At 31.5% G+C, this 13,885-nt stretch overlaps 2 protein-coding genes across 2 annotated transcripts; one reads left to right on the top strand and one right to left on the bottom strand.

Annotated features, from left to right (window-relative positions):
* The first annotated feature begins 195 nt into the window (after window positions 1-195).
* NDPK2 (nucleoside diphosphate kinase 2) lies at window positions 196-2,521 on the top strand. The gene is made up of 7 exons (XM_048110849.2): window positions 196-464; window positions 567-620; window positions 694-780; window positions 902-982; window positions 1,085-1,197; window positions 1,304-1,353; window positions 2,272-2,521. The coding sequence occupies exons 1-7, from the start codon at window positions 240-242 to the stop codon at window positions 2,346-2,348; spliced, it is 687 nt and encodes a 228-aa protein (XP_047966806.1). The 5' UTR covers window positions 196-239; the 3' UTR covers window positions 2,349-2,521.
* A 2,571-nt stretch (window positions 2,522-5,092) lies between these two features.
* On the bottom strand, window positions 5,093-5,540 carry LOC125216410 (uncharacterized). Its single transcript, XM_048118112.2, has one exon. It carries the CDS (start codon window positions 5,478-5,480, stop codon window positions 5,286-5,288), a length of 195 nt encoding a protein of 64 aa, XP_047974069.1. The 5' UTR covers window positions 5,481-5,540; the 3' UTR covers window positions 5,093-5,285.
* Window positions 5,541-13,885: the final 8,345 nt, after the last annotated feature.

The raw sequence follows: 13,885 nt of genomic DNA, 5'->3' as shown, positions 1-13,885 counted from the left end.
TCCACAGTTGTCCCAAACTATGTTATTCAATTGAAGAGTATTCCTCACCAAAATTCGAGAAAATAGAATAGAATAAAATGAGATTTTATAATCAATTAAGATTTCAGCAACAGCAATAGCATAAGTAATACTATAAGTCATAATTTAAAAAATAAAATTATTTAAACAATATAATAGTATTTATTTAGCTCATAAGAGGGAAGTGAGTGAGTAACAGAGAGAGAGAGATAGAGATAGCAATGGATTCTGCTGTAGCTGTGTTTGGTGGAGCAACGCTCACTCCCTCCATTTCTTCCTCACTCGCCACCAATGTTCGCTTCTCCCACCTATCTCTCCGCCGCCCTAGCCGCCGCACTTCCCACCTCTCCGCCTTCCGCTCCACCTCTCATCTCTTCACACACTCCTCGTCTCTCAACTGCTCCGCAAAACCCTACATCTTCCTCCCCCACTTAGTTGCTTCTCTGGTATTTCTACTTTCAATTTTCCGCAGTTTCTTCCACAATCCCCTTTCCCTAATCATCCCTACTTATCTTAATTGCTGTAATTATATCTTTTTGTTTGCGTAGGAAGTGGAAGAGACTTATATTATGATTAAGCCAGATGGTGTTCAACGTGGACTGGTGAGATTTTCAATTTTCTAAATAAGCATTCAATTTTGGTTTATGTGCTCATGAATTTTTGTGATATGGATAGGTTGGAGAGATAATTTCCAGATTTGAGAAGAAGGGGTTTAAATTGACTGGATTGAAACTATTTGAATGCCCCAAAGAGCTTGCAGAGGTCTGTTGTTCAAATTTACTTTAATAGTTATGTGATTGATTTGGGGCTGAAAACAGTCCATCTGAATTAAACTGGTTTGCTGGATGTTTATGCTGTGTTGATGATGGACTGATGGTTGCAGGAGCATTATAAGGATCTGAAGGAAAGATCCTTTTTCCCTAAACTTATCAGCTACATTACATCTGGTCCTGTTGTGTGTATGGTATGCTTCGACTTGATTTCGATTGTATTTTATGTCTGTTTTTTCGTTGAGTGGATTATGTTTTTTGTCTTACAATGTATTTGGTTTCTCTTTGGCAACTAGGCATGGGAGGGTGTGGGTGTCGTTGAGTCTGCGCGTAAGTTAATTGGAGCAACGAATCCTCTAAATGCTATGCCAGGCACCATTAGAGGGGATCTTGCTGTTCAAACTGGAAGGTGAAGCCATGTCCTTTTGCAATCTGCTATGCAGTCTCAAGTTTTTGTTCATCTTTAGCATTTGAATACTTGTATCTCAAGGCGTTTGTTGCTATTCCAATTGCAGGAATGTGGTCCATGGAAGTGATAGTCCTGAGAATGGCATACGTGAACTAGGTAAACTCCCGCAAAGCTTTTGTAGCTTCTCTTCACATTTTCAGTTAGTTGTATGATTTTGGGCTACTGGTCAGATGTCACGGGTTTTTCTTGCAAAATACAATGCATGTTCGAATGTCCTTATTATTCGTTTTAGACGACACACCAAGCTTCATTATACATAGTACCTTAGTGTAAAAAAGAAAAGATGAATAAAGCTTGAAGAAGAAATTAGTTTTTGTCAATGCATCATCGTTCAGGAAGAAAAAAAACAAAAGAAAGCCTGAGCTAGATTATCAGTTACATCCATGTTTAGAAAAATGTTAGTATCATTTCAAGTAGCAATTCATTCTAGGATTAATTTTCATCAAATGCAACTTATGCCACTTTTGGTTTTGCACATGAAATTTAAAAATCTGAATCAAAACGCTATAGTTTTTATTTTCATGGGAAAATCCTGAAAATCCGAAGTATGTATTCTAACTCAAATTTTTAAGTTGCTATGCAAAACTAAAATATGGTCACAGTTGGTGTATTCTAACTCAAATTAACCCTTCTTTTTATGCTTGATGCCTAGTAAAAATGTCACAAAGGCAGAGCCTGTGAGTAGAGACCTCATCTTGTGCTACTCCTGCCATGCATACCATTTATTGATAACCTTAGAGATGAAATCATTGTTTTTTCTTGTTCAACTCTTTGTTTGATATTTACAACCAAATCAAATTCTGATATGAACCTCTGATGCATAGTCAGAAAATCTACTGACAACTGTTTTTTTTTTTTTTGCAAACATAATTTGCAATTTTGTATGATGCTGAATGAAGTGTTTTCTGTTAATAAACTTTGCCAACCTTTTGTACTTGCATAGCCAGAAATGGTGGCCAAACTGGCCATGTATGCACATTGCTCATCTGATTTGTAATCATGTTTTTTCTGCAGCTTTGTGGTTCAAAGAAGGAGAACTATGCAAATGGACACCAACGATAGACCCTTGGTTGAATGAAATCAATGACTAGTGTTGTGCACGTTATAGCTCTTCAGATTGAGGCTCCCTATCCTTCCACCTTAATCAGAGTTGGTCATTCAATTTTTGTTATTCTAACTTATGAGGAATGGTAATAAACGGTTAATTTACCGAGTGTAGCCACCTTTCTACTGCAAAGTTGAAAATAAATTGCTTCATTCTTCATATTTGGGATGCATTATTTTCTTGTTCTCCTGCTCCGGTATAATTTGTGTGAAAGCTATAATAAGTCTAGACTTTTTTTTTTTTCTTATAAGAAGAATATTCAGTCTAGACTTATGTCTAGAGAAGTAAACATAAATATTTTCATGTTTCTTTTTTTTTTCTCAATAGGAATATGCATATGGAAGCAATTGATTTTAGTTTATAGAGGGATGATATGTTTGTGACATTCTAGGTGAACTTTACATTGCTCTTGATGTTAAAAAATGTTTTAGTATTAGAGCTAATGAGCGGGGACTATTGATATTTCTGCCTACATCGATTGTGTAAGACAATAAATGTTTATAGCAAACAAATCTAGGTGGAGTTGAAGGGGTCGACTGACCCCACATCCTGGCCTTGTAGCCAGAAAATTCCATTGGTTTCGATCTTTAAAAGTGTACTGCGTTGGAACTGGAAAAGAAAGCAATCACAGTTATAGGTGACCGATGGTATTGTATGTTCGTAGCCGTGATATTGAATGAGAGAGGTGAGTTGTTCAAGTGTTTGTTGGAAGATTCTAAAAGAAAAGTGGAGTTGTAGACTGTCGAGAAGAGTAACATAAGTTTAGAAGAAGAAATTTGGAAGGAAATTGGAGTCATGTTACCGTCATTTTCTCTCTCTTTTTATTTGTCGTAGTTATTCCTGGATATTTTAATTAGTGCCTTCTCATATTTTATGGGACTATAGTTATAGAGATATTATTGCTTGAAAATTAGAAGGTAGTAATAAATATAGATGGATTCAAAGCATCAAATTGTCTAAATGAGTAAATAGGATTATTGGTTCAAAATGAGAAAGTAATAAACATAGTTGGTTTAATATTGCTAAACCTGCTCATACTTTTTATCTACAATATTTTTCACTATGTCCGATCCCACGGGTTTCATTTCTTGGATTTGTCATTGGCTCATAGATGCATGATATCATTTAACAAAATAGGCATATAACTAGCTTCCTAACCGCCCGTAAAAATATCATCATTTTCTACCCTTTTTAGGCAAAGGGAGAATAACGTTTTTGATAATTCTTAACTAGAAAACCAATTGGTCCGCAAACAAAACTACGAACATACTATAAAAACACCAATTTATGTACATATTGTTTTTAACGATCATTGCACATGTAGCCAACTATATATTTCCAAAACATGATTATAATCTGCAACCACATATATATTATATTTATATCTTATCAAAATAGTACATTAAATATGACACTCTCCCAATCTTGGAGTAGCAAAAAAAGGGGTCTTGAAGCATTGTACCGAATTATTGGGGAAAGACAAACACAAGAGCCCCATGTGAGCAACAACATTGGACATGTAGTAAAATAGGTTTAGATACATTGTCTCAATTTTATTTTCCACTTTTCCCTGTATGATCTATGCGGCTATGCCACAGATCTTGTATTGTTTTTGGATAAGAAATAAAATGCTCAAACAACAAATCTTGTACATATCTACATATATAACGGTAGCAGTCAACCTTTTGTATTTATACATTGATTAGTTTCAGTTTTTATATATGGACCTATTTGTTACTCCAGAACTTATCATGAATGTTTTATATTTATCCAATGCGTGGAGGATTTTTCAATTTACAATGCTTCTCGCATATACTTTTATTAACATGTATAGTATTTGTTATATTTACTTGGGAAATGTGGAAAACATTATTAATTAAGTTCAGTAACTTAATTTTTACTAATTTTCATTGATGTTGAAAATGAACAAAACTATTGATAAGTGATTGAGTGAGTCACATAGAATACATAGAGTGGGGATAATGGGCTACCAAGCTAAAAAATACTAACTTCCTTTACATTAAGTAGCATAATAATTTGAATCTGTATATTACGTGAATTATTGTGGAAACGTCTCTATATATCACAATAAAATATATGAAAATATAATCTCTATCAAATAAATTTTGCTTATGCGCGGAGGGTTAATTCGACCAAAATGATAATTTGAAAATTTCACAATTAATGGAACAAAAACAGCAAATGTTGTTGTATAACATGTAATTTCGTGAAATATTAGTATTTTTTTTTTCTATGAACTACAAAAATAGTCATTTTAAGATCTTTAGTCAATTTGATTTCATTGCAAAAAGTAATAATATCAGATAAATCGATAGTACATGTATCATCATTCAAATTTATAAGTTCACATGAAAAATCAAAATTGGTATAAAGAGTGTGTATTTAACTGTAACAGACAAGATACTACAAATAAATTCTTACTACATGACCAATTTATTCAAGAGCAATAATAGATTCGGTTATGAGTTGCCCTTTACTTCATGACCAAATTAACTTCTTCATAAATTTAGTCTTATAAAAATACCCCGATTAATGGAAAATAGTACTTCCAACCCAAAAATTACCATTCGTTTGTCTTTTTCTCCATCTTTCCAATATGTATATTAATATATCAAGTCTTACCTTTGTAGTACTAACATATTTGGGTTTAATTGTGAGTAACATTTTGCTTTGTGGAGTTGCAATGTAAATCATTTGATAAAAACAAGCTTAAAAATGAAAAATGATAGTATCTTAATCAAAATGTAATCAAATAGCAATGAGAAACACTAAACATTAATCAACTAGGTAGTAAGAAACTAACATTACAGACATATATATATATATATATATATGTATACAAAATAAAATGCTTTTGTTAATTAAGCTCTTAGTAGTAATATAGAGAGAAAGAGAAGATTAATTAATGTGAGGGAGTGCAGGCAATGCAAGCAAGCAAGAAGATAGCTGCGGAGAGACCATCTTCTTCAAGATTGGAGCTACTTCTCTTGAATTTAGTGATTTTGGCTTTGTTGCATTGAACTATTTGCTTTTGCAGCTGTTGCTGATAACTTTCCCTTCCTTTCTCCTTCATGGCTTCATCCACCCTTGACACCATTTTTTAATTTCTCTGTGTTTTTGAGAGAGAGAGATTTGTCTAAGTTATGCATGGACATTTTGTATCCATAGATGGTCTATTTATAGGCCATGTGAAATAAATAAATAAATAGATAAGGAAATGAAAGCCTTTCAATTTAAACTTTGTTGGACCACACACCCAAGTATTTCTGTATTTTAGGGGAGGGATTCAATTCAAATTTCCAATTCGAATCATTTTGGCCGTATGGAGAAGGAATATTATATTTGTAATATGAATACTTTAATTTTACTAAAAATAATTTTTCCCTATGAAATAATCATGATATATTTCCAAATTCTATTTGTGGTAATATTCTAATGTGCAAGCAACATTTAAAAAAAAAACCTTACAAGTGTTGCTTCATTTTATTTCTTTTGTATGCTTTAATTTTTCGTGTTGATAACTAGTTAAAAGTTGGTAATTTACTCTGACAAGTTGCTCTATATTAGTATTTCAAATGCCATATGTAAATTAATTATATATTTATGCCGTTATGGAGAAATGAATCATTTCCATTCAAATTTTGAAGTTTGGACAAATTTGAAGTTTTGCAAGCATTACAAGAGGTAAACAATGATGAGCAAATTAACTTTTTGACAGCTAAGGCTCAAACTTTATACTCTTTACTATCCACCAAATTAATAAACCAATCAATATTCTCATGAAGTATAATATTGCAACGTCTTTCCCTCGTAATTAACGAAGTTTTTTAGCATAAAGTTTTCAACAAGAATGTAGTTGGGAGGAAAGATATATCCTGTGTTAGTAGTCAATTAAAAGCAACTTTCTCTTTTTGGAAATTTTGAATTATCCAATTCCACACCTAAACACATTCAAATTCACCTTATCTTTCCAATGAATTTCTCTTTAACTTTGAATTCAATTAATCCACTATATATGTTGGGTGTACTTTACACAGTACATCATGCACGAGAATAATGTATGCATGTTTCAATTCAATTTAATTATTGGTTTTATATTATTGAAAAATAATACTCCAATAAATCCCAAGGAACATGATTGAAGGACCTCAATTATTATTTTCACAATAATTATATCGAATGTTTTTTTGAGTTTAGTGCTCAACTAGTACTCACACAATTTTCCTCAAAAGCCATCATCCATTTTCTTTTTCAATCCACGGATGATTTTTCAATAACTATCGAATTAATGTCGACCAAATTATAATTTTACTACTTACCACGAAAAAATATCTAATCCCAAATTATTATACTTTTTTGTTAATTTAGACTTTGAAACCGAAATATGGAGTACAATTCATATGTAGCAAGGCTCATTTAATTTTCTAAGTGAATACTTTATTGTAAGAAAGTATTCAGATTATTTTCAGGTTACCACCGTTTATTTAGAAGTAAATTGATCTTGGTTGCAATTTGAAAAATAAAATTTAATTAGAAGTATAGTAAGTAATTTTCAAGCGAATTATTTTATGATATGTTAATCAATTTTAGTCAAAATTTGATCAAAACATGCACAAGATTGAACACTTTACTAGTGTGTATATTATCAATGGTCAATCTGTCACTGAAATTTATTAATTTAAGCATAGCATATATCTCCAATCATACATCCACCAATAGTGGCAGCAATATTATACTAATTCTAAGTAATTGGCAATGATTCATCTCTGAAATATATGCAATTGAATACTCTAGCTAGGGAAATGTTGAGGAATTGTTAAATAGTCTCAAATTTAGTGCATACTATATAATAGTGTGCTAATTAATTGTTCTTGACACAATATAGTTAGTCCAGTCGATTGAATTATCCCAAATAGAGGCAGGAAAAATGTGTATTTGCATGTGCATAGCCATGTGAACATGTTCCTAGCCTTGAAAATCATGAATATCCTCTTCAATTATTTTAGGTTCACTTTCCCTCAAGTCGGCCATTTATTTCTCTAAAGTCATGATCACAATCCTTTTACCATCTAGCGAAGATGTATACATTGATATTTAGGTATATATCTAATTTAGCTTATTTTATCTGAAATGTCGCACTTGTAAATATTCATTTTGTATACCTTTATACAATTTCACAATTGACATGACACGAGTTTTAAAAAATATATTAATATAAAATGGATAAAAATAAAGTTAATAGAATACTAGAATGTAGAGTTCTTACTAAAAATAGTAAAAAATATAAATATGACATTTATTGGTGGATGAACGAAATGATAAAATGGAATATTTATTGGTGAAGTGAGAAAGTATTTTTATAATATGACTATAGGGGTTGGATCTAGTGAATGGGTTTTAGCGTAAAAAAACAAAAATAAGATACATACACCGATACGCGAATTCAGTAAATCCATATAACACAGTATAAAATACATGAACCTACGCCTAGCATTTAGAGATGTGTGTTACGTTCATAAATTTCAGTATGTTTGACTGTTTGTGCTTGTATTCTCGTTTCTCACATTAAATCATTCTTCTAAATCTCAACCTTATTGTAAAATAGTCTTATTTAATTTGACGAATTTAGTTTGCCATATATCTATATTAAATTCATTTTAAGGCAATATAATACTCCATGATACTACATTTATTTTAAGGCAATATAATATGACACTACATTTTTTTTTACGTAAAACAATATTTTTCAAATCACCATAGACAATGAGAATGAGTTCAAATGATATAGCCAACCACAGGCGGATCCCGGGGGTAGGAGGGGGCGACCGCCCCTTCCCGGCCGTCCGGTGAGCCTAAAAATACCTTATAATCGAGCCGGAAATAGGAAAAATCGCCCCCTCCGTACATAGAAAAATATGAGTTTTCAGTAAATGTTAGTATATTAAAGTTAGTAAGCCTAGTGGTTGTGTTGTTGGATTTTAACCAAGAGGTCCATGGAGCAAATCTCATTAAGAGCTTCTTTTAACCATTCTTTATTTATTTTATCAATTCTTATGACTTCTTATTACAATTCAAACCATTGAAATACTTTATAAATCTATATTTTTATTACTTTACACATATTATTTTGTTATACTATTCATTTTTTAGTTAAATATTTTTTTAAAAATAGTAGTATTTGATACTACATTTTGCTACTACGTATTAGTATAAAGTAGTATACTTATTTTATGTAGTTTTTATTGCATCTTAATGCTTGTATATCAAAATAAACATTTGAAATATTTATGGAGTTTTTGCTATATAATGTAGTATTACTTTTTTATTTTTATATTTTTAATTAATAGTATATTATTTAATTTTATTTTTAAAAGTTATATTAATTTTTTTTAATATTTAATTCCGCCCCTTCCATACTTGGGTTCTGGATCCGCCACTGCCAACAAAGATTAGATACAACACAAAGTAATAACCAATGGTAGAGACATAAAAACAACTCCCTATAAATCATATGCAAGCCGCGGAACATCACTACAAAACTTAAAACAGTACTCCCTCCGTCCCACATTACTTGAGGCATTTTGTTTTAGCATGAAATATAAGAAAGTTGTGTTTAGTCGGTTAAATAAAGTAAAATAAAGTAGAAGAGATAATAAAGGTAACAGAGGGGAGAGGGTAAATTAGTAAAAGAAATAATAAAGTATGTGTGAACGTGTGATTAGATGTTTGGGTTTTAGCCAAAAAGAGAAATGACTCAAATAACTTGAGACAATCCAAAATAAAATACGACTCAAGTAACTTGTGACGAAAGGAGTACTATAAAACAAAAAACAAAGTAAAATCACAATAAAAACAAAGGAAAAACAACAAACACAAATCACGCCAGCAAACCAATCAAAAGGTAAGACTCGCTCGTTGCACATACATAGATAAAGATGAACATACACATGAATTCAAAGTCAACATACTAGTTAAGTCATTTAGCCAAACACATATAACTAAAGAATCATCAGATGTTTCAAAAATGCAATGGTGAACAAAGCTGGAACATGAGGCATGAAATCCAATTATCAACATGTGTTTGTAGGAATTGAAATAGACAAAGAAATGGGTAGAGTAGTATGAAGCCATTGTGCAGAAGGGACCATCACTCTAGAAAATGGTGTGTTGGTGATTCGTCTAGCAGCTCATATTTGCGGCTTTGACCCCTCACAATTTTAATTGGATGGGGGCTACCTTGTTTTGGACCTATCCATATGCATATATTCTCCCATTTGAACAAAATATCCAATCGAGTTTGCTGCATTTAAAAGATTATTATAAACATAATTATTTAGATTTAGACGTCGTATATTGTATGTTACTTTTGGAATACAAGCATTAATGTGACAGCTTTATACATCTAATTTTTGGCCTGGATCTTTGTCCTATCATCTTGTATAAACCTAGGAATCTAGGATGCTAGTTGCCCTAAATTTGCAAATTAGTTGGCTCTACCGAACAAGGACTGTGATTGTTAATTTGTTATTGCCTCTTTCTCGAAAACGTAGTCCATCCGTATCAGTGGCGGATCCAGGACTTATAAACGGAGGGGGCGAAATATATATTAGTAGGTTGGTTTAGGGCGAAAATGACAATTTTTTTTAATTTTTGGGGCGACGTCGGATCGCACGGAGGGGGCGAACATGGTAATTTTACGTCCGGATAAGAGGAAATTAGTCGCACGGAGGGGGCGACCGCCCCCTCCTGCCCCCTCCTAGATCCGCCACTGATCCGTAGTCATTTTTTCATTTTGGTATTCTCAACATTATTCTCTCTTACTTTATCATTTCTCCATTTTAACTATTTATTGCTCTCTTCGTCCCTCAAATATTGTCTCACTTTAACCCGACATAGATTTTAAGAAATATAATGAAAAATGAGTTGAAAAAGTTAGTGCAACGTGGATCCTGCTTTTATATATTAGTTTTATAATAAAATATGAGTTGGAATGAGTTAGTGGGATGTGAGGTCTATTACAAAAAATGGTAAAAGTGAAATGAGACAAATTTTATGGGACGGACGGAAATAGAAAAATGGGACAAACTTTCAGAGATGGAGGAATTATCATTTTAATAAAACGAGTTTGCAAAAAATGACTGGGACTCCTAGTGGCGGACGGAGGGAGTAGTAATAATTAACATTTGTCTCACTCTTAATTTTCTTTCTCTTACTTCATTCTCACTACTTTCTTCACTTTCTACTCTCTCTCTCTTACTTTTTTTATAAATCTACTATTTAACACGCTAAACATCAATTTTTTAAACTTTGTGCCGAAATTTTTTGCCTCAATTATGAGGGAAAGAAGGGAGTAGTACTACTAATATGATTTAGAATGAAGAAAAAAAAATATTAAGCGAGTCCAAAACTACAAAAGCAAATAAACATAACAAAGCTAATAACACTCGTCCGCTCAATAAATCAGCAAAACTATCAAACACAAGACAATAACAAAGATAATCCCTAAAATAATATATGGAGGAGTATATTTTGAAGATAAAACTGATGGATAACTCGCATAGCGAGCAATACCACATAGTTCCAAAATCAAGGTGTCAAACCAACCAAAATTCGACATGCCTCTATGTGGGTTCTTTAGTCTCGACCAGTCTCTAATGCTCTTCATATTTTCCACCATGAGTCCAAGGACGAAGGGGAAGTCGGCATCACCCCCTCACTCAAGTACCTATTCGCCAAAGAAGTTGTTTTTCTCGAAATTCCGATAAGATTTGAAACTTTGGAATGTATATTTTTTTTGAGGGAACATCTTTTTTGGTCCACGAACTTTGTCAAAGTATCATTTTAGGTCCGTGAATTTTGAAAATATCATTTAAGGTCCATCAATTATTAGTTAATATCATTCGAAATACTTTTTTACTATTTTCAAGTTTTTTTGGACGAAAATACTCTCAATCCTTGAAGGCTATATATTTTTAATAAACTTATCACATACTCATATTTTTTATAAATATCTTTACTATAGTATTTTTGATGAATTTTTTAAATATAATTTAACCTTCAATATTATTACTTAATTTTGTGACATGCAAGAAAAGTTCCTTCTTCAACTTTTTATAATTAAATAATTTCAAAATATTTTAAAATATGGATATCCGTAAAAATTAATGTCACAGTCAATAGACGATACTTGAATATTGATATATTGATATTATTTTTAAATAATATATCAATATTCAAGTATCGTTTATTGACCACGACCTTGATATTTTACGAGTATCCATACCTCAAAAATATTTTAAAATTCTTTGATTATATAAACTTGAAGGAACTTTTCTTGGATGTCACAAAATTAAGTGATAATATTAAAGGACAAATTATATTTAGAAAATTCGTCAAAAAAATATGAGTATGTGAAAAGTTACTTACAAATATGTACCCTTCAGGCTTCAAGGTATTGAGGGTAATTTCGTCTATAAAAACTTGAAAATAGTAAAAAAGTACTTGGAATGATATTAACTCATAATTGACGGACCTAAAATGATATTTTTAAAGTTCACGGACCTAAAATGATACTTTGACAAAATTCGGAGAAAAAAAAAGATGTTCCCTCTATTTTTTTTATTTTTTTTAATCTCAAATCGATTACACAATGACAAAACATTGAAGTTCACCTATTAAATTATGATTCAAAATTTTACAGTTTTTAGTTTTGACTCTTTTGGTGTCGAATAGAAATCTCAATCTCGATTATCTATTTGTGGAATTTTAAATGGATGGATTTGGTCCTAACTAAAAGATTGGAACGTATTCATTTTATAAATTGGATTTATCAACAAAAATAATCATAGATGGAGATATAAGATATTTAATCTGCAATTAATGCGAAGGTTTTAGGCCCAAGATAGTAGTCGAAAGTTAGGATTTGGGCTATTTGACAAACTTGCATATTTTTATGGTGAGATTCTAGAAAAAGGGCTATTAGTTAGGATTCGGGCTATTTGATGTGAATATCAACTTTATATTAAAAAATTGTACTCTTAAAAAAGGAAAAAAGAAAAATTGTAAACTTATAAATCGTCACGAGCCAGAAATCACTGATGTCACGTATCGGTATCACATACACATGTTCTAAATTTTTTATTCATGTCGTGCAATTAAAAACAAACTATAGTTATTTGAGCTTAGATTTTTTATTTACATCATTATATTTATATATCGTATAGTATCGTTCGTGCTCTGAGTCGCGCGTGGTTACCGATTAAAATTGTGTGGATAATATATAGTAGTATTTGTTTTAGTACTCGTATATGTATTTTTAAATTTTGTTTTTATACCAGAAGCAATATCGAAAGCAATTTTCCCAAATAACAGAATTGAATCAATTGATTTTGTGATAATTTATTCCAATGCCATTTTTTGTTGTTGGTATATATAATAGGAAGTTAGATTTCACACATCATTTCTACTCAAATAAATTTGATGAAATGAAAAATCCAAATATTCCAAGTTATTCATAATATATGTAAGAATAAAAGATGAAATATCCCTACGAAAGAGAAGATGCTGCCTGTTCTAGCATTTGATGCAGCAACAAAATATAAGTTTCTAACAAGATTCAATTTTTCAGTAGTGATTGTAAATGTCACACTATCCTATTTTGGTGGGGATGCTTTTCTCTATAGTATTATGCCTGTGGTTGGTATGTGAATAATGTGTAGGAAAATCATAAAATTATGATTGTGATTGACTAGCTAATATTTTGCATTAGTTTGCCTTCCAATTCCAGCTACAATATGATCCCCACATATCCACGACCATATCCCACTTGTAAATAGATAAATGAATAATAAATGGTTGCAAATTATCGCATGTGCATATGATTCAAATGTTTTAATTTCCTAAATCAAACAGAACTTTGATGCGACCTATCATATATGTGAAGGGTTGGAAAACATTTCATTCTTCTTACTATTACTCCCTCCGTCCCCGAATAAGATTCACACTTTTTCATTTCGGTCCGTACCCAATTAAGAGTCACACTTCATTTTTACCATAAATAGTAAGTAGGTCTTACATCCTACTAACTCAATTCACTCACATTTTATTATAAAACCAATATAAAAAATGAGTCTCACATTCCACTAACTTTTTCAACTAACTTTTTTTTACATTTCTTAAAATTCGTGTCCGATCAAGGTGTGATTCTTAATCGGGAACGGAGGGAGTACAAACTAGTCAATTGTAATTTGTGGGAAGAGTTTCTATTTCGTACCTCGCCTATGACATTTTAATTGCTCATAAATATTTTTTCAATTTAATACGGTGTTGACTACATTCATATATTTTTGCCTTATATTGCGGAAATCTTGTGTGACATCAAAAGTCCACATCTATTGGGATTATGCAAACTATTCTATTCGATATTGTGCCCAACTTTAGAATAATAATTAAGCCAGAACTATTCGGTACTATCATCATTTGTGCAAATTGCGAAGCCTTTTA

This window comes from Salvia hispanica, chromosome 3, assembly GCF_029641045.1.
Source record: "Salvia hispanica isolate PSC_SH4W2 chromosome 3, Shi_PSC_v1, whole genome shotgun sequence".
NCBI lineage: Eukaryota > Viridiplantae > Streptophyta > Magnoliopsida > Lamiales > Lamiaceae > Salvia > Salvia hispanica.
The sequence above is the reverse complement of the archived record's forward strand: the minus strand, read 5'-3'. Positions and strand labels throughout refer to the sequence as shown.

What these genes read in the sequence shown, in the direction of transcription:
- LOC125216410 (XM_048118112.2), bottom strand. Translation starts at nt 5,480, where the DNA reads ATGGTGTCAAGGGTGGATGAAGCCATGAAGGAGAAAGGAAGGGAAAGT.
- NDPK2 (XM_048110849.2), top strand. Translation starts at nt 240, where the DNA reads ATGGATTCTGCTGTAGCTGTGTTTGGTGGAGCAACGCTCACTCCCTCC. An exon ending in ATGGTGTTCAACGTGGACTG is followed by an intron (nt 621 to 693) that starts GTGAGATTTTCA and finishes TGATATGGATAG; the next exon opens with GTTGGAGAGATAATTTCCAG. An exon ending in GAATGGCATACGTGAACTAG is followed by an intron (nt 1,354 to 2,271) that starts GTAAACTCCCGC and finishes TTTTTTCTGCAG; the next exon opens with CTTTGTGGTTCAAAGAAGGA.